General features: G+C 42.9%; 1 protein-coding gene across 11 annotated transcripts in view; it reads left to right on the top strand.

The window, feature by feature from the left end:
• The window catches only part of ZNF532 (zinc finger protein 532), a 133,933-nt gene that overhangs the window by 58,431 nt on the left and 51,602 nt on the right, over positions 1-23,900 (top strand). For 9 of the 11 annotated variants that reach the window (XM_017890493.1, XM_017890489.1, XM_017890488.1 and 6 more), the window contains 2 exons: positions 4,968-7,330; positions 21,425-21,606. In XM_017890493.1, the coding sequence (XP_017745982.1) occupies positions 4,985-7,330; positions 21,425-21,606 (2,528 nt within the window). In that variant the 5' untranslated portion in view covers positions 4,968-4,984. Of the gene's footprint in view, positions 1-3,226; positions 3,247-4,967; positions 7,331-21,424; positions 21,607-23,900 lie in introns of those variants that run through there. The other 2 variants (XM_017890495.1, XM_017890499.1) reach the window with 2 other exon arrangements.

Below are 23,900 nucleotides of genomic sequence, written 5' to 3'. Positions count from 1 at the left end.
CCAGATAGTGCCAGAAAATAGGCACTGGGAATCCTAAAGCAGACCTTGTATTATTACAGTTGTTTTATGGAAAGCCTTTATAATTCTGTCAAGATGGTCAGTAGACTTTGATTTGTTTTTCTCTAAGTAGGACTGTTATGATTTAGAGGCTATTGATTTTCATTAGGGGAAATGTTAGTTTCTTTATTAAATAGGGAACCAGTGTTTTCACAGGTCAGAGGAGGCAGACCTTGGCTGGATTTAGGCATGTGTCTTCCTGTTTCAGAATTATTTAAAGTTGGGATTCAATGGTTAGGCTGTGCCTGTGCCTTTAATAGTGACATTCTCTAATTGGAAATTGGGAAACCAACAATTTTTTTTATTGTGAAGAAGAATTTTGTTACAAAGTATGAGAAGTGTGATTAAGGGGTGAATAGGTTTTCTTACGTTTTCTTTTGACTTTATAACTTTTGACTTCTGCCAACAAAGATGAAATAGCTTTTATGATTCTCAGAGGCTTTGGGTAGGAAAGGAAATGTTTTGTCTCTGTGTCATGGGAGAAAATAAAGTGATCATGTGACAGACCTGAGTTCTTTGAATTTCCTTTTTTGTAAACAGTTCTAATTCCCTCAGATATTGTTGATGTCTTCGGGTGAAAGAACATTATACATTAAGCACAAATGCTTGTTAGTGAATTGTAGGTCATTTATATAGGGTTTACTTTTAAATTAAACGTCAATTGGCCAGGCGCGGTGGCTCACGCCTGTAATCCCAGCACTCTGGGAGGCCACAGCGGGCAGATCACGAGGTCAGGAGTTCGAGACCAGCCTGGCCAACATGGTGAACCCCTGTCTCTATTAAAAATACAAAAATTAGCCAGATGTGGTGGCAGGCGCCTGTAATCCCGGCTACTCGGGAGGCTGAAACAGGAGAATTGCTTGAACTCGGGAGGTGGAGGTTGCAGTGAGCAGAGATTGTGCCACTGCACTCCGGCCTAGGTGACAAAGCAAGACTCCGTCTTGGGAAAAAAATAAATAAAATAAATAAATAAATAAAAAGACTATTATTGCCTTTGAAGGGAGATGTATTTTATAGGGCATAAGTGAAAGACATTGTTAAAATAACTAAAGCTAATTCTGTTTGAAAATCAAACTGTTGAGGGAAAGGGAAGCTAAAATGAGATCGTTCTATTTTATCTTTTAAAAGAGGACTGAGATTTATTTTGTAATGTTTTAAGCAAAAGAATCTATTTTTAAGACAGTAGTACTTAGGAATTGGGGTGGAAAGTGAAGCAAACTTTCAGGCATAAACATTCCTCTTTGTATTCAATATAACTGAGAAATGAAGTGGGAGTTACACATTTTTTTCCCCTCCAAGTGGAATGGAACTCTTGCTCTTGCCTTCCAGAATGTGGGAAGGAAAAGGGTAATAGGACAATGTGATTGTGGGCATGAAAAACATTCCTATAAACCAAAAAAGAAGTGTGAAGTTACAGGGAGTCGTATCCATTCCATTAGTTATACAACCTCAGACAGGGGAGTCCTCCCGCCACAGTGATCTCGGGTTTCAGATGGCACCATGCGCTTTCAGGTGGCTAGTGCGCTCAAAAACGCCCATTATGCATTTTCAGCTTATAGTCGACCTTCCTGCAGGTGAACTAGGATGGCTGACTCACTTTTTTTTTTTTTTTTTTGAGGCGGAGTCTCGCTCTGTCGCCCGGACTGGAGTGCTGTGGCCGGATCTCAGCTCACTGCAAGCTCCGCCTCTCGGGTTTACGCCATTCTCCTGCCTCAGCCTCCCGAGTAGCTGGGACTACAGGAGCCCGCTACCTCGCCCGGCTAGTTTTGTATTTTAGTAGAGACGGGGTTTCACTGTGTTAGCCAGGATGGTCTCAATCTCCTGACCTTGTGATCCGCCCGTCTCGGCCTCCCAAAGTGCTGGGATTACAGGCTTGAGCCACCGCGCCCGGCCGGCTGACTCACTTTTTAAAACTACCATCAATTCACTCTGACCTCTTACCACGTGCCACTGCTTCACGCTGGGCTTCCCCCCATCCTCCAAGAGAAGAGTGTAAACTTTAGGTGCAGTAGAGGGATGGGGACAGGGTGAGGCTGGATCACTGTGGAGAAGGAGTTGCTTCTCAACCCCTTGGGGGGTTTGCAGGCATGGGAGTTCCTCTCTGGGGCCTTCTAGACCTTAACTCTGCTTTAGCTGGGCAGATAGGAAAAGATAGGGGTGGTGTGGAGGGCAACAAGTTTAGCATGAATTCTGTGATTCAGTACAGCCGCTGTGCACGCGTTTGTAACTCAGGAGGTTCCTGTGCGTATAACAGCAGAAAAAGGTGCGAAGAGCCATACTAACCTTCCCAGGGTTCCTGAGAATACCAGACAGTCGCACTGCCGACCACTCAAGTTTGGTTTCACGTGGCGACCTTTCCTCATTCTTGTGGTTGTATGTTCTGGGCCTCCCACCCACTGAGTATTTGAATTATCTCTTATCTTCTTTTTGTTCCTGAACCGACTGCCCTCTGGGATGAACAGTGTGTAACTGTATAAAGTCTTTTGCTCACCAAAGTCATAAAGAGAGGGCAAATGACATAAATCCTGTGAAGCTCGAAAGAAAAGGTGGAGGGACTAGGGCAAAGCCCCGCTACCATGGGGTCTTCCAGAGCCTGAGCCCAAGCTTTGCATCAGTTAAAAATCTTCTTTTCAGGCCCTTTCAACCCTGGTGGGGTAGGGGGTGGTGTCTTGAGTTTTCTAATAACAGTGACCTCCAACTTTAGATCAACATGGTTGGTAAAGACAGATCACAGGAATACTCTGCTAATGGCAGTTTTATTGTGAGTATTCCATTGACGACACCAGGGTGATGGATAGAAATAAGAGTGGTGACATTCAGGGATTATTTCTAAGTGGGTGGATTCTTTTATGGATATAGTGCCTGACAGATGGCTTTTTCATTCCCCACATTTTGCAGTTTAAATGTTCAATTTCATTTAAAAAACAAAATCATAATCACAGACTTTCCTACTGGGTCTGACTTCTCATAGATATTTGTACTTCAATATCCCTTTAGAGATGTTAATGTTTTATATCCTGTGTTCTTTTTGCATTGGTGGTAGTTTGGTGCTGGGTGGATGTTATTCCCCCTCTGTTTCCGCAGGCGCCCCTCTGAGAGAAGAGTGGTCACAGAGTGTTTTCTCTAGGCTGAGTAAGCCATCGAAAGAAAAGCACGTGTGACTTCTTCAGCTGGTATTAACTGAGACAGGTGTGAATAGAAGCAGATTTATTCTTCAGCTCCCATCGAACCCTAAGCGTTGATTTTGCCTTCAACAGTAGTTTTTCCTAACCAAATTCTTCACAGTGTTTGATGTGTCCCCAGAGTGAGTTAATATGCTGAAGGTCTTAGCTGTTGATAGATTTGTGGTGTATATGAGTTTTCTCAGGCAGGTATATTCTCACTGAGTAGAAATTCTCTCTTGACCCTGGAATAGTTATTTTTATTAGGAATGTGTGATGTTTTCTAGATTGTACAAGAAAAAAAAAATCAAGTGCTTCAGTAAGATGTGGAAGGAGACAACGTGTCAGGGATCACTAAAACAGATTTGAAGGAAGGATAATAACACAGTTATTATAATACTGAAGAACAGAGTCTGTCAAGGAACACGCATCTAAATTGGCTAGGTGAATTCTTCCACTGAAAGTTGCCTAAAGTCAGCTGCTACCCTCTTCCCTTCCGACTGACTGCTGCTTGCCTCATTCCTCTTTCTCTTCTCTCGCTCTCTCCTCTTCCCTCTTTCCTTTCCTTCTCTCCCTGGCTGTTTGCCTCCACTGCAGAAGGCAGAGTGAGGATCCAAGAGATCCTCTCACTTCCTGAGGGCCCCAGAGCTAGTGAGTGTCAGAGCTGGGTCCAGCCCTGTTCTTCTGTTATAAACCCAGTGCCTGTCTTGGTGTTGCATTGATTATTTGACATTTATGCTAGAACCCGTCTTGGTATTGCGTTAATTATTTGACATTTGTGCTAGAAAGATGAGTGACACTTTGCCTGTCCTCAGGCAGCTTACAGGCCAGTCTGTAAGAGGAGACAAGTACACACAGACTGGAGTAGAGACCAGGAAACAGTAGAGTCCCAGGACAGAAGGCTGGGGGTCCAGGGAGCAGAACATACCCCCTGCAGTGGAGGCTTTATTTCCCCCTGACAGTCACTTGTCCTCTGCAGGTGAGGGGACGGGCCCCTTTTAAAGACCCTCAAGCACTGCATGTATTCATATATCCTTCATGTTTAGTAATGGCTGTGACCAGCCATTTTTCTAAAACTCTCCATCCTCCTATCATCTGAGAGTGTTTCTTTTTTAACAAACATAATAGGGAAAATTAGGGTTAAATAAAAATGGACGGAATCAGCTCCTTAGGGTTTTTTTTTTTAAAAGTCCCAAGTGGAATTTATTAGCAGGTATCCTGCGGTGGGTGTGGATGCTCGTTTCTTTTTTTTTTCTGTGGATGAATATTGAAATCTGTAATTGGCTTTTTTGATTGTAGCATGTTTCTTTTAATAAAGTATCCCAAATCTGATGGTGACGATGATAGTGATAATTTTGCTAGCGGAATTAAATACTGTCAAGATCAAAATATGTTGGAAGTAGCTTTTTATGAAAATGACACATTTTCTAGTTGCTATACCAGAACCTGTTTTTCTAGGCTACAGCAGTTTCCGTCAACTTCATTCTTGTTAGCTGGGAGGAGCCATGCTGGTAACGCCGTACAGCAGTATGAAGGGATCACTTTTGAAGCTAAAATTATCTAGGTCTTACATGTATTTTCTCGATGTTTGTCCATTTGGACTCAGAGTTTTGTAGTTACCGTAAATGCAGTTACCTCCTTGCTCTTTCTTGGTAATCGTTGTTACGTTAGTGCGAATTGTATAGGGGTTTTATCTCATCGCGAGGAAATACCAATTACTGATGGAACTGTTTTCTGCTCATTTAACAGAACATCTGCTCAAATTCATGACCATGGGGGATATGAAGACCCCAGACTTTGATGACCTCCTGGCAGCATTTGACATCCCAGATATGGTCGATCCTAAAGCAGCTATTGAGTCTGGACACGATGACCATGAAAGCCACATGAAACAGAACGCTCACGGAGAGGATGACTCCCACGCACCATCATCTTCTGACGTGGGTGTCAGCGTTATCGTCAAGAATGTTCGGAACATCGACTCGTCCGAGGGCGGGGAGAAAGACGGCCACAACCCCACCGGCAATGGCCTCCATAATGGGTTTCTCACAGCGTCCTCCCTGGACAGTTACAGTAAAGATGGAGCGAAGTCCTTGAAAGGAGATGTGCCTGCCTCTGAGGTGGCTCTGAAAGACTCGACGTTCAGCCAGTTTAGCCCGATCTCCAGTGCTGAAGAGTTTGACGACGATGAGAAGATCGAGGTAGATGACCCTCCTGACAAGGAGGATGTGCGATCAAGCTTCAGGTCGAACGTGTTGACAGGGTCGGCTCCCCAGCAGGACTACGATAAGCTGAAGGCACTGGGAGGGGAAAACTCCAGCAAAACGGGACTCTCCACGTCAGGCAATATGGAGAAAAACAAAGTTGTTAAGAGAGAAGCAGAAGCCAATTCTATAAACCTGAGCGTTTATGAACCTTTTAAAGTCAGAAAAGCAGAGGATAAATTGAAGGAAAACTCTGACAAGGTGCTGGAAAACAGAGTCCTGGATGGGAAGCTGAGCTCCGAGAAGAACGACACTGGCCTTCCCGGCGTTGTGCCATCAAAGACAAAGTCCTCCTCCAAGCTCTCGTCCTGCATCGCTGCCATCGCGGCTCTTAGCGCTAAAAAGGCGGCTTCAGACTCCTGCAAAGAACCAGTGGCCAATTCGAGGGAATCCTCCCCATTACCAAAAGAAGTAAACGACAGTCCGAGAGCCGCCGACAAGTCTCCTGAATCCCAGAATCTGATCGACGGGACCAAAAAACCATCCCTAAAGCAACCGGATAGTCCCAGAAGCATCTCAAGTGAGAACAGCAGCAAGGGATCCCCGTCCTCTCCTGCAGGGTCCACACCAGCAATCCCCAAAGTCCGCATAAAAACCATTAAGACATCTTCTGGGGAAATCAAGAGAACAGTGACCAGGGTACTGCCGGAAGTGGATCTTGACTCTGGGAAGAAACCTTCCGAGCAGACAGCATCCGTGATGGCCTCTGTGACATCCCTTCTGTCATCTTCAGCATCAGCCGCCGTCCTTTCCTCTCCCCCCAGGGCGCCTCTCCAGTCCGCGGTCGTGACCAATGCAGTTTCCCCTGCAGAGCTCACCCCTAAACAGGTCACAATCAAGCCTGTGGCTACTGCTTTCCTCCCAGTGTCTGCTGTGAAGACGGCAGGATCTCAAGTCATTAATTTGAAGCTCGCTAACAACACCACGGTGAAAGCCACGGTCATATCTTCTGCCTCTGTCCAGAGCGCCAGCAGCGCCATCATTAAAGCCGCCAATGCCATCCAGCAGCAAACTGTCGTGGTGCTGGCATCCAGCCTGGCCAACGCCAAACTCGTGCCAAAGACTGTGCACCTTGCCAACCTTAACCTTTTGCCTCAGGGTGCCCAGGCCACCTCTGAACTCCGCCAAGTGCTAACCAAACCTCAGCAACAAATAAAGCAGGCAATAATCAATGCAGCAGCCTCGCAACCCCCCAAAAAGGTGTCTCGAGTCCAGGTGGTGTCGTCCTTGCAGAGTTCTGTGGTGGAAGCTTTCAACAAGGTGCTGAGCAGTGTCAATCCAGTCCCTGTTTACATCCCAAACCTCAGTCCTCCCGCCAATGCAGGGATCACGTTACCGACGCGTGGGTACAAGTGCTTGGAGTGTGGGGACTCCTTTGCACTTGAAAAGAGTCTCACCCAGCACTACGACAGACGGAGTGTGCGCATCGAAGTAACGTGCAACCATTGTACAAAGAACCTCGTTTTTTACAACAAATGCAGCCTCCTTTCCCATGCCCGTGGGCATAAGGAGAAAGGGGTGGTAATGCAATGCTCCCACTTAATTTTAAAGCCAGTCCCAGCAGATCAAATGATAGTTTCTCCATCAAGCAATACTTCCACTTCAACTTCCACTCTTCAGAGCCCTGTGGGAGCTGGCACACACACTGTCACAAAAATTCAGTCTGGCATAACTGGGACAGTCATATCGGCTCCTTCAAGCACTCCCATCACCCCAGCCATGCCCCTAGATGAAGACCCCTCCAAACTGTGTAGACATAGTCTAAAATGTTTGGAGTGTAATGAAGTCTTCCAGGACGAGACGTCACTGGCTACACATTTCCAGCAGGCTGCAGATACGAGTGGACAAGTAGAGTATCATTTAAATTTTCGTGTTTCAGTGATGAGTCTGTAAGCATGAGTGCTTGATAAGATGCCCTTGATTTTAGGGTGGGAACGCAGTGAAATGGATGGGTGTGTGTGTGTGCCTGCATGCCTGTGCAGCCAGGCACATGATCCAGTAAGGATTGTTTTCATAGAATAGAAACAATTAGCTGGGGATGTGGTGGTGGCGGCAGTGGTGGAGGTGGTAGCAGGAGTGGTAGTGGCGGTGGTGGTTGTAGCAGCAGTGGCATGTGCCTATTGCCCCAGCTGTACTCGGGAGGCTGAGATGGGAAGATTGCTTGAGTCCAGGAGTTCGAAGCTGCGGTGAGCTGTGATTGAGCCACTGCACTATAGCCTGGCATTGGGGTGAGATCATATCTATTAAAAAAAAGAATAGAAACAACGTTGAAACATTTATCTTATTTTAATAAAATCGTTTTTTGGGGGAAGATAATATATGTGTACTAATTGAGTTGTGGAACTTTAGATTTTGGTAATCGTTTGGTCATTGGAATGTCTATTGAAAGTCTGAAATTTAGCTGATTATGGTGTCATACTGTTGTATTAGGTGTTTGAGCCAGGCTTCATCATCAGAGTTCCTGAGTTAGTGACAATTTTGATATTTAGAAAAATACTTACTGTTATTTATCTGCTGGCAGCTGTACTGAGCTTACTGTTGTTATTTATAATGCTGATCTTTCTTTTATAGTTGAATGCATTTATCAGTACCCACTTCTATGGCATGTCTGCTTACTTAAGATGGTGGTCCAGAAGTGTGTTCAGTAATATCCTTCACTGCAATGAATTTAAGCCACAAATGGCAAACCCACCTCCAATTAAACAGAATACCTTTGTATGTGTTTGCAGCTTTTGTTTTGCAGCGAAGTGCAGGTCGATATTGGTGAATTACATTTCACAGTGGGCATCAGCCAGCCTTTTATCTCCATCACTTGCTACTTCATGAGGCAACTTTTAGCTAATAGAGAAATGTATTTATCATAAATTTATAATACTGTTATTTGGAAGTAATTAGACATGTTGAATGAAATAAATTGGAGTTAGACCATGTGATGTAATGTCCAAACCAGAAAACTTGTGAAATTTGACTGGGCACAGTGGCTTACGCCTGTAATCCCAGCACTTTGGGAGGCCGAGACAGGTGAATTGCCTGAGCTTGGGAGTTCGAGACCAGCCTGGGCAACATGGCAAAACCTCGTCTCTACCAAAAATACCAAACATTAGCTGGGCTTGGTAGCGCGTGCCTGTGGTCCCAGCTACTTGGGAGGCTGAGGTGGAAAGATCACTTGAGCCTGGGAGGTGGAGGTTGCAGTGAGCTGAGATCATACCATGGTACTCCAGCCTCAGAGCCTCAGGTGACAGAGCAAGACCCTGTCTCCAAAAAAAAAAAAAAAAAACAAAACAAAAAAACCCAAAAACCACTTGTGAAATTCAAAGCGAGCACTAGTTTGAGCTAGTATACTCTGCCCCTCAAACATCTCTTTATAAAGATTTAGCAGTAAACTGGGCTTTCCTTTTTTCCCCCTCCAATAGTTTGTTAATTAGGATGTTTGTGCTGCAGTTCAGAAGTTTGATACTATTTTGGTGATTAGTTCCTCAAGGGTAATTACTGGTTTAAGTTCTTTGTAGCATTTCGAGTTTGGGAAACAAAAGATCAAGAATACTCCGGTAATTTTTTTTCTCTGATTTTTCAGTTTAGTGGAAATGGAAGCAATAAAGAGTTTTGACAGCATTCTTGCAGGTTTGAATGTTAAATGTTTCATTGACTCCAGCAGTAAAATGCTCAAAAAACAGGAAAGCAGCGACTTAGTTCAAGAAGGCTGTGATGGCTCCAGCTGTTAACCTAGCCCGGTGACAATGCCTGGGTTCTGTCTCCATGGATGTCCTCCCATCTTGACACCACTTCATCAAAAGGATAATATTTCTTTTCATCCTAACAGGATGCAGTAAAAAAAGGGGAAAACGCCAAAAAGCTCTTTCTTCATTTCTGTTTTCCTCTTGTCTCGTGTCTGTCTGCTGCTGGGCTGTGTAGAGTGGTCGACTGTGTCCTGGTTTAGGAGGGTTCTCACTATGAGCTGTGTGCTCTGTATCTGGCCTTTGGAGCTACCCTCAGATGTGTATCTGAGATCTCCTTCTCTGAGAGCAAGGAAGGGCATGGGCAGGTGGGTAGGATTTCCTTCTTCCCTGTGTTTCCCTAGTTTTTGTTCTTTATTAACCTTTTAGGCTCAGCAGCCAAGCTAGGGTGAAATGGGTGAAGCTCTGTCCCGGGAGGAGAGATTAACATCTTTTCTTTTGTGTGTGTTTGGCATCACTTTTGTGTCTTGCTGGGATGAGTAAAATAACGCAGGTCACCTATTTCACGTGGAATCCCAAGGAGTGAATTGGGGCAAAATGTACATTTAACTCTCAGGCCAGATACACACAAGCAAAACACTCACCTCCTGTTCTGTGTCCTTTTTGCAGCCATCCCCTCATCTATGTAGGCCACTGAGCTCACCACAGAAGGGCATTGGTTTGTAGTGAGCTTCAGCCCACTGCATAGCCAACGCACTGCAGGACCAGCTCTGTGAAAAGGCCCCATAACACGCTGTCCTCCTGTTCCTCGTTTCCCCTTTCTCACTGGATCCAGAATGCCTCTCCACAGCTTCCCATTTTCCCAGACACAGCCAGACTGTGTCACTCAGACCCAGGCGGGGAGTGTGGCTTCTGCCTCAGTAGGAGTAGCTGCTGTGTCTTCGGCATTCATGGTTTAACCCAACCTGGAGTCTCTTCCTCGGTTCTAGGGGCTCAGTAGGATGCCTGTGGCTGTTGCCATCCTAGCCTCCACATGTGACCATGGGGGTTCTCGCCCATTACTGTTGCCCGGGGTGCCATCCAGCAGCCATGGGAGCAGGAGGTGGGGGCTGCAGTAAGACAGGGAGAAAAGAAAAGAGAAAGTAGCCTTTGTTTCATCCTTCTCACTTGCCAGTCACATGACTGTCGGCCAGTTTATAGTTTGTTCAACTCGATTGGGAAAACATCTACCCACAGAACTTGGTTTCTGTCTGAGGGTGGCACTTAAAACGCACATGACCGCTTACAAATCTAGAAATGGACCCAGGGGAGCCTGAGGTACTGGTGTCTGTGCCGAGCCCCTCTTTTCCTCTGTTGTCCAACACGTTCCATATATATTTTTTTGAGATGGAGTCTCACTCTGTTGCCCAGGCTGGAGTGCAGTGGCATAATCTCGGCTCATGGCAACCTCTGCCTCCTGGGTTCAAGTGATTCTCCTGCCTCAGCCTCCAGAGCAGCCAGGATTACAGGCACACACCATCATACCCAGCTAATTTTTGTATTTTTAGTAGAGACGGAGTTTCACCATGTTGGCCAGGCTGGTCTTGAACTCCTGACCTCAAGTGATCCACCCGCCTCAGCCTCCCAAAGTGCTGGGATTATAGATGTGATCCACCCTGTCCGGCCAGTATGCCATGTATTTAACACTTTAACTTTCCATTTCCCCATTGACCTCCACATTCTTGGTAGCTCATGGGTGAATTGGAAGAGTGTACCAGCCCACATTGTAACAGCTTTTCTGTGCTCACACCCTGGCCTGTGCTTTCTGGGGTAGGAACCCAGTACAATTTAAGCCTGTGCCTGCGACTCTGAGGCAGGGTGCCCTGGGTCTGCACATTAGTGTCTAGTTAGTCTAGTCTCGTCACCTGAAGTGGATTCCTGAACCGACCCTGCTGCCACTGTTCATGGTTCAGAAAGTGTAAGGGGTGTGGCCTCTGGGGTCCTTGCTAGATTGGCAGGTCCATCACTCTTCACTCAATGCCTTTCAGCTCCTTGGTTTACCAGGTCTGGAGAAAGGTACTACTTTGGCAGAGGGACTTCCTTCCCTTTTTCTTTTGAGATAATTATAGATCCATGTAAGAAATAGTACAGAGACAACTTGTATACCCTTCATCCAGTTCCCCACAATGGTAACATCTCACAAAACTATAGAACAGTATCACAACTGGGAAATGGGCATTGACTCAGTCAAGATAACAGAACTTTTCCAGCACTACAAGGATTTCATATTGCTCATTTATAGCCACCCACACCCTCTCCTCACTCCTCAACCCTGGCAACCACTAAGCTGTTTTTCATTTCTATAATTTTGTCATTTCAGGAATGTTATATAGATGGAATAATATCGTATATAACTCCTTAGGATTGACTTTTTTTCCACTCAGCATTTTCCCCTGATTGTTGCGTATATCAATAGTATACTTTCCTTTTTATTGCTGAGTAGATTCTGTTGTATGGTTTACCATAGTTCATTTAACCATTCACTTGTTGAAAGACATCTGCATTGGATCCAGTTGGGGGCTATGATGGATAAAGCTATTATTAACATTGTGTACTGGTTTTTGTGTGGACATAAGTTTTTATTTCTCTGGGATAAATGCCTGTTTATCAGCAGAATATAATTGCTGGCTTATGTGGTATTTGCATGTTTAGATTCTTAAACTGTTTTGCAGAGTAGATGTACCATTTTATACTCCCAGGAGCAGCACACAGGGGATCCAGTTTCTCTGCATCCTCCAGCATTTGGTGGTGGTACCATTTTTTAATTTTAGCCATTTTGATAGGTGTGTGGTATTATTTTATTGTAGTTTCAGTTTGTGTTTCCCTAGTGGCTAACAATGTTGAACACCTTTTCATGGGTTTAATTTGCCATCTGTTTTTCCTTTTTGGTGAAATGGCTCTTCATATCTTTTGCCCATTTCTAATTAGGTTGTTTGCTTTTACAGCAAACCATTGAGTTTGACAAGCTCTTGATAGAGCCTAGATACTAGTCTTTTGTTGGCTATGTGGTTGCAAGTGTTTTCGCCTAGTCTGTAACTTGTCTTTTCATCCTCTTAACAGGTCTTTAGCAGAGCAAAAGTTTGTAATTTTCTTTTTTTTTTTTTTTTTTTTTTGAGACGGAGTCTTGCTCTGTCGCCCGGGCTGGAGTGCAGTGGCCGGATCTCAGCTCACTGCAAGCTCCGCCTCCCAGGTTTATGCCATTCTCCTGCCTCAGCCTCCGGAGTAGCTGGGACTACAGGCGCCCGCCACCTCGTCCGGCTATTTTTTTGTATTTTAGTAGAGACGGGGTTTCACCGTGTTAGCCAGGATGGTCTCGATCTCCTGACCTTGTGATCCGCCCGTCTCGGCCTCCCAAAGTGCTGGGATTACAGGCTTGAGCCACCGCGCCCGGCCAAGTTTGTAATTTTCATGAAGTCAAGTGTATCAGTTTTCCATTTTATGACCCCTGCTTTTGGTGTCAGGTCTAAGGCATAGCTCTCCCGTGTTTTTTTCCTTAACGCTTTATGATTCTGTGATTTACATTTAAGTCTGTGACTCATTTTGAGTTGATGTTTGTATCAGGTGTGAGATTTAGGTGGCGGGTCATTTTTTCCCCCATACATGGCCATTTGTTGAAGATGCTGTCATCCTCCAATGAATTGCTTTTGCCCCTTTGTCAAGTATCATTCAGCCATTTGTGTGGGGATGTTTCTGAGTTCTCTATTCTGTTCCATTGATCTGTGTGTCTGTCCCTCTACCAGTATCTACAGTCTGAGTACTGTAGGTAGTCTTCGAATCTGGTAGATGGATGCCTCCAATTTATTTTTCTTTCCCAAAATTGTTTTCACTAATCTAGTTTTTGCCTTTTCATATGTTGTCTATTTCTGTAAAACAACTTGCTGGGATTTTGATAGGAATTGCATTAAACCTACATATCAGTTTGGGGGAGAATTGACATCTTTACTATATTGAGCCTTTCAGTCCATAAACATGAGCACAGATTCTTCATTTATTTATACTGATAAGAACAGATACTATACTTGTTCTTAGCCAAAAGGCCGAGAAGTGATTCTTCATTTATTTATATCTTTGATTTTTTGTTTTGTAGTTTTCTTTTCTTTTTTTTTTTGAGATGGCGTTTCACTCTTGTTGCTCAGGCTGGAGTGCAGTGGCGCAAACTCAGCTCACGGCAACCTCCGTCTCCCGGGTTCAAGCGATTATCCTGCCTTAGCCTCCCAAGTAGCTGGGATTACAGGCATGTGCCACCATGCCCGGCTAATTTTGTACTTTTAGTAGAGACGGGGTTGAGACGGGGTTTCTCCATGTTGGTCAGGCTGATCTCGAACTCCTGACCTCAGGTGATTCGCCCCCCTCAGCCTCCCCAAGTGCAGGGATTACAGGCGTGAGCCGCTGCGCCAGCCTTGTAGTTTTCATCATATAAGTCCTGTGCATGTTTTGTTAGATTTATTTTTTCAAACAATCATAAGTGGTATCATATTTTTTGGTGAGGACATATTCATCACTAATATATATAGAGACAAATAATTTTTATATATTGTGTATCCTTTGACTCTGTTGAACTCAGTTATTGGTTTCAAGGTTTTTTTGGGTAGATTATATTGATTTTTCAGATATCAAAATAGCCTTGCATTTCTGAAATGAATCCCACTTGGTCAAGCTGCATATTTCTTTTTATTTATTTTGAATTATAATTGCTGCTATTTTGTTAAGAAGTTCTGCATCTATATGCATGTAGATTTCCTTTTTTGTTCTGTTCTTGTCCGGTTTGAGATAGGTTGATACTCACTTTTTAAAGAATTGAGAAGTATTCCCTCTTCAATTTTCTGGAAGAGTTTTCTTTGTTTGGTAGAATTCTTTGTTTGGTAGAATTCTCCAGTGAAACCATCTGGACCTGGAGATTTCTTTTTTAGGGTTTTAAAAAAAAAAATACCTGCTGGGCTGGTGGTGGGGGAATTGGCAGAGATGAAAATTCCCCTTCACTACTGGCCTTCTCTGACACCCACCATCTGGGTAGGGGCGTTGGAACAGACAGCTTGTTAGAGTCTCAGGAGGGTTGAAGTCTTGACTCCACCTCAACTTGGCACAGATTAGGGTGGGGCCACAGTGTTCTCTGTAGGATTTGGCTGGAGGAGAGCAGTCTTCATTTAAAAGTTTTCTGTTTTCCTAGGCACCCCTTTCTTGGTCATCGGCTACAGAGCACAGGCTTTTCTTGGGGCTATTTTTTTTGTCTCTACCCATTGGCATTTTGGGTTGCTAGCTTCTTCAGCTCCAAATCTGGGACATATGAGGCAAAGAGAAACCTAGGGAACTGACTGCTCTGTCATTCGTAGGGTCTTGAGGTCCCTAGCTAATCTTTCACTCCACCTTTCAGAGTCCTTTTACGTTTATTTTATATATAATGTTCAGGGTTTTGAGTTGTACTTAATGGGAAGAATAGGGAAAGTGACTTTTATTCCATTTTCCTGAAAGTGGACGTTTTACTCCATTTTTTAAAAAAGATCCTAATGTAGCTGTCCTGTCTTCAAGGAGAGATTCTGTAATTGCATTATTGTGCTCTGCCAGAGACTTTCAGACCCCAATCTCAGTTGTTTTTGCAATTAGGCTTCCTGGGAGGGTGACTTTCCATTTGACTTCCTGGGATTTCTGTTGTCTTTGAATTGAAGACATTTTCTCCGCCCAGTGTAAATTTCCTTTCTTAGCCCGGTCTTTAAAAGCAGTTAGGAGTGAGAATTGCTTCTTTTTCCTTTCACATCTGGTGAGCTGAGCCTCTTTTAAGACCTCAGCCTTTCTCTTAAGAACACACTTTTCTTGATTTAGCTCAGTCACTATCCCCTTTTTTAATCTTTCCTTTTATATTTTATTTTTTCCTTGGTATCATGTTGTATTTTGACCTCCGTTTATGTTTTGAACAGAGCCTGTCTCAGTTTCTCCAGGGTGCTTCTCTGCACCCAGCAAAGGGTCTGTCTGCCTGTGAGCACCAGCTGGGGCTGTTCCTCCTATGCCTCTCAGCATCTCCCCTTACGCATGCCTTTAGCCTTCTGAGACTGCCAGTATGCCATGGGTTAAAGGAAGGTTTGGGTGGCATTTGGTGCATTCTCCTTGCCAGTTGCTGCTCCTCCTCCGAGTGTTCCGTAGACAATCTATGCAGAACTAACAATTGCCAGAGAGACTCAAAAGCACTGCTTCCTTATTAACTGGCCTGTGCTCAGTGACCCCCAAGAGCAGGTCGCCGGTAAGAGCTGTGTTGGAATATATGGTTTTAACTTGAGGCTCTCTTTGCCATACGTTCCCAAAGCTGTCTTGGGATTTGATCACACTCTGGTACATGATCTGGACCAGGAACCGAAAGCCTGCTAGGCTGAGGTTAGACTGCCTGCATGCATCTGCTTACCCCTTGGAGGAGGCGGTGGCAGAGGGAGAGAGCCAGAAGGCTGAGGACCTTTGCGGGGATCACTACCTTCCAGGGAGCATGGAATCAAGCAGTACAATAAAAACAGAGTTCTGAGCAGTTGACTCTTTAGCCATTAAATCTGCCCCAGTTAGGGGTTTGTATTCTGATCTATCTGCTTAATAATCCCTGCTTTGGGGTACGTTGAGAAAAGGGAGTGGGCGAGAGACCAGAGGAGCTTTCCTCTTCTCTATAAAGTATTTAAGAGCTGAGGACTGTCGTTTGAATAATTGATAAATATCAATTTAATGTGTTGGGATGTCATTGCTTCAACTCCTCTTAAAACCATGTCTAAATTTAACCAACTACAGCCTGGAAATGCTTTCTGTAACCCCTTAATTTTAAAAACCTGTTTTCTTCTTGTGGAATTTGTATCAGCTGTAGAATCACAGAATGCTATAGGTCTTTTGACCAGCCCTTTTATTTTACAATTGAAAAAAGCAAATGCCCAACTGGTGGCAGAGCTGGGACTCAAGGCAAAGTTTCTGTATTGCTGGTTCATTCTTTCTGCTTGTCTAAGATGTCGAAGCATAGGCTCTTACAGCCGGAGGGACCATAGGAATCACGTAAGGATGGATTCTTGGGGTTACTTCCAAGTCACCTTCCGGAGTGTGGATAAAGGTGACATTTGCAGTGGTCCTTGTTTTCGGGAATTGCTGGTTCACTTTAGTTTCGGGAACTTTCTGGGCATCATTAATACAACATACTAACTGTATTCCCGGGAGCAGCCTCTGCTGGTTCTCATTTCTAGATCCGCTCTGCTCACACAGCTTCCTCTGGAAACCAGGGGGCTCACCTGAATTCCTCCCTTCCTCCGTCTCCCAAAATACCCTTATTAGTGAAGACTCGTGACCCTTGGTTTTTGGTCCTGCTCTTCTAAGTGTTTAATTTAAATTTTGGTCACGACTAGTCCTGTCCTAGTTTATATTTTAGTGTTATCAACTTTTAATTTACCCATATTCTTCGGTAATAAGCATCTAAGTAGATGATATGTGTTGGCCATATAGCTTTCTGTAAATTTGTTCATTTAACTGTCAACTCTTGTTAGGGATTTTTTGTGTAGCAGAATGATTTGAGGACAAACCAGCACAGCCGTCTAGCTCTGTGAGTGAAGGGCATACAGAGCCAGCTCTGCTGTGTTTGCCTGGTATGACTTCCATTTAAGTGAGATCTGAAATGAAATGCTTTCTTTGTGTTCTCAGTCTGAAATTGGACAAAAGTGAAAGCCACAAAACAAACTGGTATACTTTATTATTTTTGGATAATTATACTGTAGACAGAAGATTATGGAACTGCTTTTAATGAGGTGAGAGTAATTTACTTAGCATCTGGGCTGACTGTTAAGCTGGCATTGTTTCTGCCTTTAGCTGCAGTGTTTCATGTTAGTGTAGGCTTTTGGTCTGTTTGAAATTTAAGCATAAGTATACAGCCATACTTAATTTCTCTAGCCTCTCTCACTGTTTCTCATGTACCTCTCCCAGGCTGTTTTCTGCCTAAAATATGAGCAAAAACACGTAGAATTATTTTTCTTATTACTCAGCTAATTCCTCATCTATAGAAAGAGGATGTCAAGCTTGAACACTCTCTGATTCCTTAACTGGCCAGAATGTACCAGGCTCCCCCTTCCCTGTAGCCTGCATGTGCATGCCATTGATCGATTTCAGTGCCAGGATTGGATAGCAAAGGCTCAATAAGAGTGCAGTCAGCCGGGTGCAGTGGCTGGTGCCTCTAATCCTAGCACTTTGGGAGGCCGAAGTGGGCGGATCACCTGAGCTCAGGAGTTCGAGATCAGCCTGGGCAACATGGTGAAACCCTGTCTCTACTAAAATGCAAAAAAATTAGCTGGGTGTGACAGTGTGTGCCTGTAGTCCCAGCTACTTGGAAGGCTGAGGCAGGAAAATTGCTTGAACCTGGGAGGCAGAGGTTGCAGTGAACTGAGATCGTGCTGTTGCACTCCAGCCTAAGCGACAGAGTGAGACTCTGTCTCTTAAAAAAAAATGAGTACAGTCATCTCTTAGTTTCCTCAGGTGTTGTTTCTAGGACCCCTTTCAGATACCAACATCTGAGAATGCTCAAGCCCCTGTTATAAAATGACACAGTATTTGCATAGAACCTAAGCACATCTGCCTGTGTCCTTTAAATCATCTCAAGATTACTTATAATATCTAATAGTGTAAATACTATGTAAATAGTTGTTATACTGTATTTTTTACTGTTGTATTGTTATTTTTTATTTTTTTCCCAAATATTTTTGATCTATGGTGGACTGAATACATAGATGCAGAACCTCAGGATACACAGAGTCGGTTGTAATTGCAAAGCGTGGAATGTGGGTACTTTTCAGCTTTATTTTCCTATAGCTTTCTAGTATTACCTGACTGTTGAAAAGTAATGTTTACTTTAAAAAGTAACAGTTCAACCGAGCACATAAGTCTGCCGTAGAATAGAAATGAACTGTTTATTACCTAAGTACTGAAAACATTTATCCATTTTTAGATGACATAAGTAAAATGTCAAGAGACACATAAAACCACTTAGGTGCCCTTTCTTATGCTTTCTTCTATTGAAAAGGCAGTTACCGTCACATTCAACTGCTTTATCCTCTACTAAGTAGCTTCAGCTTGTATAGTAGAGTGTTAGAATTTTAAGATATATTTTAATTTACTTGATTAAAAAAAGTAAGGAAAGTCAGTCATTACAGGCCCCAAAGAAATCCTTGTCTGCCCTCATGCTGAAATACATCCCCCCAAACCCAGAGGATGTTCATCATTTTCATGAATTCAAAGCATTCCAGAAAAGCTAATGGAAGATACTCCTTTGTGCTGTGAAAATGCATCACCACTATCATGGGAAGCAGGGATGACAAGTTTTCTATAACAGGAACAGTGAATACAACTTGAGGGAATACAGTTAAGCAAATGATGTCATATGAGTTTAAAACTATTGATACCATGCAAGCATCAAGGAGGAGGATGTCTCCAACCAAAATAGCTTGTTTTTTTCCTCAAAATGGAATGGAGCCGGCATGGTGGCTCATACCTGTAGTCCCAGCACTTTGAGAGGCTGAGGCAGGAGGATTGCTTGTGGCCAGGAGTTTGAGACCAGCCTGGACTATATGGTGAGACCCTGTCTGTGCAAAAAAAATACAAACATTGACTGAGTGTGGTGGCGTGTGCCTGTGGTCTCAGCTACTGGGGAGGCTGAGGAGTGAGGATCACTTGAGGCCAGGAGGTGGAATCTGCAGTGAGCTGTGATCATGCCACTGTACTCCAACCTGGGCAACAAAGTGAGAGCCTATCTCAAAACAAGAACAAAAACAAAACCCAAACAGAATGGAGTCAAGGAGTAGAGGAGGCAGGTAAATAAAGACAGAAATGCGGGAGTAACTAAGCGTCTGTATGTAGATATGCATGCACCTACAGAAACTAAAGGCAAGGTCCCTAGTGTCCAGCGCGACTCCTCAGTGACCATTTTCTCCCACTTCAGGAATTGCAAAGTATGAAAGCATTTTGATTTGAGGCTGTAGTCCCTATGACTCCCTCTTTCTCCTTGTGCTTCTGTATCGAAAGTGGGTGAGGAGCCTGAGCTGATGGGAACGAGTGAGTGCAGAGTCCTACAGTTGGGTGGGGAGACATGATGATGATACATTCCAATGAATTTAAGTAATTCCTTGTGCATCTTATATGTATTGTGAAGGATAACCATTTGTAGTGTATCTTGATGAAAATGTGAAAATTTTTTTCAGGGAACACTGTCTGCTTTTTAGATTTTCTTTCCATTTTCTATCATTCTAAAAGTAGTACAATCACATTACTTTAGATAAAAGAGAAGCAGCAGGGGAGGGGGACTGACGTCGACACTGACATACTGTGGGCACTGTTGGTATATTTGCTAATGGTTTTCCCTGTGTGTTTTTGTTTATTCATTCATTATATCCCCACCCCACTCCTAGACTCCAGTTCAAATCCTGGTTCTTCCACTTAATAGGTTTGGAGCCTTGGGCGAGTTACTTAACTTTACTGAGCCTCATTTCCTTATCTGTAAAATGGAGATGTTATCTGCTTCATAGGTTATGAGAATTAAATGAGATGATGTACTTCAATTTACTTAATGTATTTAAAATACCTAGCTTAATCTTACCATTTGACTCATGGTAGGATGGGACCAATCTATATGTTTTAATATAACATATATATACACACATGCATGTGTGTGTGTATATATATGTATGTATATAAATGTGTGTGTGTGTATATATATAATGTTTTTTGACTTCTTTTAGTATAGAAAATGCTAACTGTATTCCCAAGTAAGTGCAAGACATTTTAAGTTGCCTGTGGAAGTTCAGACATCATAATTCCCTGCCTGGGACTGTGTGAAGGTAGATAGAAGACTTGAGTTCACAGAAACAAATGATTACCTGTGGTAATGTAGATGTTAACAGGATCTGTTATTAATGAATCTGTTGACTGGTTTTCCTTGCTGTGGCTTGTTTTAAACTTTGAAATATGTGTTACGAGAAAAGGAGTGCTGTTTTTTTAATGATGCTAACTTCATCAAAGCTACCTGTAATGTTCTTATTTTGTGATTATAATAAACATTTTATGGGATAAAATTGTTATTTTAGTGCTTTCAGGAGAAAATCAAGAAAGAATTTTCAAGTGAGTTTCCTATTTTCTTAGTCTAAGTCACTTGGAAGTTTAAACCTTAATTTTGGGCGTGCTTCAAAACTAGAAGAATTAAAAAAGTTTTAAAATTTCTTAACTGTTGTCAATATAAACAAATGCTTTAAATCTTAGCAAGAATCTATATTTTGAGGCTTTCTTTGGCTTTAATACAAATTGTACATTTTAGAAGATGGTAGATAATTTGTGTTTGCATGAATTTTCTGAAAGTATTTAAACACAGTTTATGTCATATGCTATGTGACGTTTATTTTTGGGGTAGAAGTAATAAGTCCTCAGTTTATGTTTACTTTAAGTTTTTTTTGGTTTTGTGTTTTTAAAAATATACCATTGTTTAGTGCCTATATCCAAGAGGATGAAAAATAGTGTTTTGGGTTTTCCTGGATAGTTAATGATGTAGAGCTTTTTCCAAAGAGGATTTCACCTTTAATTTTATTTTATACATAATCAGATTTTAAGCTCTATAAAATTTTAATTTAATGTCTAAATTTATATACTTGAACTTGAGTTCCTTGGTTTTCATTATAAATTATATCATGGCCAGGTCATCCATTTAAAGGCCAATTTAAGTGCAAAAAGAACAAATAATTGCTGTAGCCATTCTTTTGCATTCCTGTATTTCAGATTTCAAATAACTGGTCGGGGAACAATTGGATTAGCTTCTAATTAATTTTTATTATTTTGGAGAAAGCTTTTTATGAATTGTGAGGACTGTGACTACTGTCAAGATACATATGCCTATAAACTTGTTACTATGTATTAAAATTGTTTGCTCACATAAATTTGTAAGAATACCTCTCTTCTTTGCCCTAAGCAAAATGCAAAAGTAACGGAATTGGAACTCTGCTAAAACGGATGTTTTTAGCTCATACTTTGAGATGAGCCTGACTACATAGCACATACTGTGATTTTACAGGATAAAGAATTGTACGCAGGACATGTAACTTTCAAGTTGGCTTTTCCCTTGGGCTTAGAGTCAATTACTGTAGTGTTTGAAATGAAGGATGTATAATTATCTGGAGGTTTAACCACGGTTCTTTGCATATTAGAAAGTACTTAGTAGGACCAACCCTGTTTCCCCCTTTGGTTTGTTTAGAAGACTTGCACTATCTGCCAGATGCTGCTTCCTAACCAGTGCAGTTATGCATCACACCAGAGAATCCATCAGCACAAATCTCCCTACACCTGCCCTGAGTGCGGGGCCATCTGCAGGTCGGTGCACTTCCAGACCCACGTCACCAAGAACTGTCTGCACTACACGAGGAGAGTTGGTTTTCGGTCAGTATATCATTCACTTATGTGCAAGTAAAACTCGTTTACTTACAACCGCACAGCATTTTGAGTGGTCTGCACACACCGTTTTCTGGGTCATACAGTGATACCTCGATTAACAGATCCTCTGGGAACCTAGCTCGTTTGTAGAGTCCATCTGTTTGAATCTTCCTAATGGAATGTCGGCCCTGCTGGTCCTCACAAATCGGAGGGTCATGGGGCCTGTCCTTTTAGGCACAGTCTTGCATGTGTGCAGGTGTGACTTTGACTGTCAGCTTTTTTTGTGTCTCTACCGGTTTTAGCAGACTTTTGCCATCATACTCTTTGCATTTTAACCCCTGCAAGAAAACTATACATTCTGTACCTCTTAATATTTCCCCTTCTCATGAAAACAGAAATAGTGCGATGGTCTTTTACTTTTATTTTGTCCACGTTGAAGGATGGGGTGTATGTCCCAGCCTTGCACTCCAAATAACTTCCTCTTCTTCCCCACTCCTCCTCCCCTCTCCTCCTCCCCTCTCTTCCTCCCCTCTCCTCCTTCCCTCTCCTCCTCCCCCTCCTCCTCTCCCTCCTCCCTTCCTCCTCCTCCCTCTCCCCCTTCTCTCACCTGTCTTCTCCTCTCCTCTCCCTCCTCCCCTTTCCTCCTCCTCCCTCTCCCCTTCACTCCCCTGTCTTCTCTCCTCCCCTCCTCCCCTTCCTCCTCCTCCCTCTCCCTCCTCCTCCTTCTCCCTCCTCCTCCTTCTCCCTCCCCACGCCTCCTCCTCCCTCTCCCCTTCTCCCTCCTCCCCATTTACTCCTCCCTTCTCCTCCCCTTCCTCCCTCTTCTCCCCTTCCTCCTCCTCCCTCTCCCCATTCGAGTTCGCTCATTCCCCCCTTGTCTCTTCTGTGTATCTTCACTGTGGTCCCTTTTACTGCCCCCCAGGATTCTCAGATGTGCATTGTACAACATCTGGCAAATCTAATGTTAGCTAGTGTTGAATGATGATACATTTGAACTTTTTTCTCCATCTTATGACCTTCTGGTGCCTTTTATATTTTCACTAAGAAGATTCCACCAGAAAACATGTCCATTGATACACAGTGTCTTTGTTAATAGAGGTATTACTGTACTATATGTTTATCTCAACATTACGTATTTGCTTACCTGGTACCTTTGTTAGATTGTTAATATGCAATGATTTTTTTTTTTTTACCTGTAATAAGTTATGTTTAATAAAAATGAAGTCCAGTTAGCGTGATTTGATGGTTTTATTTAAGTTTAGGTTATGGTATCATCAATTCCTAGGTGGTTCTGCCCAGTTTTCCATTAATAACACTAAGCTATGAGACTAACTTCACATTTTATCTCATGCCTCCAAACCTGTAATGCACAAGTGTTTTATCAATTGAGATCTAGACTGGTGGAAACCTTTGGCTTGGAAATCAAGAAACCAGTTTTCTTGCATCACTTCTGCCAGTAACTAATTATGTGGTAATTCACATATTCTCTCTGTGCTGTGGTGCCTCTGTCTGTAAAATTGGTACACTGTCTGCCTCCAGCTCCACGGGGATGTTACTGAGTAAAACAGGATAATCAAAGGTGCCCCAGATCTGCAAAGTCCATGCAGAATAATACTTTCGTTCTTGCCATCACGTTTTGAAACTATTATTAATGGATTCTGCGTTTAATAATAGAAAGCAGCTCTGTAGCACTTCCCAAGTGCTCTTCTTTGCACTGATGTCCAATTTTTCTCAAATGTTTAGTTTTTCTAATATAATGAAAGTAAACTTAGGTTGGTATGATTAAAAGAAGTATGACTTCTGCAATTTTAGCTATTGCTGCTGTCTTTCCTGAATTAAAACAGAAGCTCCACATGCAGGCTGAAGGTAATCAACTCACTTGGGAAAAGACCATCCTTGCTCTTCTGTTCTTTTGCCCTACTCACAGAGTTGTTCAAATTTGGTATTTTGAATTGCATATTTCAAGTTGTTAACCAAAAATTTTGTGTTCAGTGTGGATTTTTTTTCTCCCTGGACTTGAGGCTATATGGGGCTGGTGAAAAACAATGTGTTGTGAAGTTTAGTTCATATTGACTGCTCCTTTAGAAAAGAGGAACATTTTTAACCGTAATTGTTTTCCTCTGCTGCTTCATATAATGGTCCATGTTCATGTTTAAGTGGGGCTTAGTACCCCTGTGGCCTTGTCATGTTTTTTGCTCCCTTTGGCTTTATAGTTACTCATTTTCAATATGTCTTTTCTTTAGCCAGAGGAGTCTAATGTGGCAGCATGGTTCCCACGCCTCACTTTGTCTCGTCTTGGT

This window comes from Rhinopithecus bieti, unplaced genomic scaffold (assembly GCF_001698545.2).
Source record: "Rhinopithecus bieti isolate Rb0 unplaced genomic scaffold, ASM169854v2 scaffold_17861, whole genome shotgun sequence".
Classification (NCBI taxonomy): domain Eukaryota; kingdom Metazoa; phylum Chordata; class Mammalia; order Primates; family Cercopithecidae; genus Rhinopithecus; species Rhinopithecus bieti.
The sequence above is the reverse complement of the archived record's forward strand: the minus strand, read 5'-3'. Positions and strand labels throughout refer to the sequence as shown.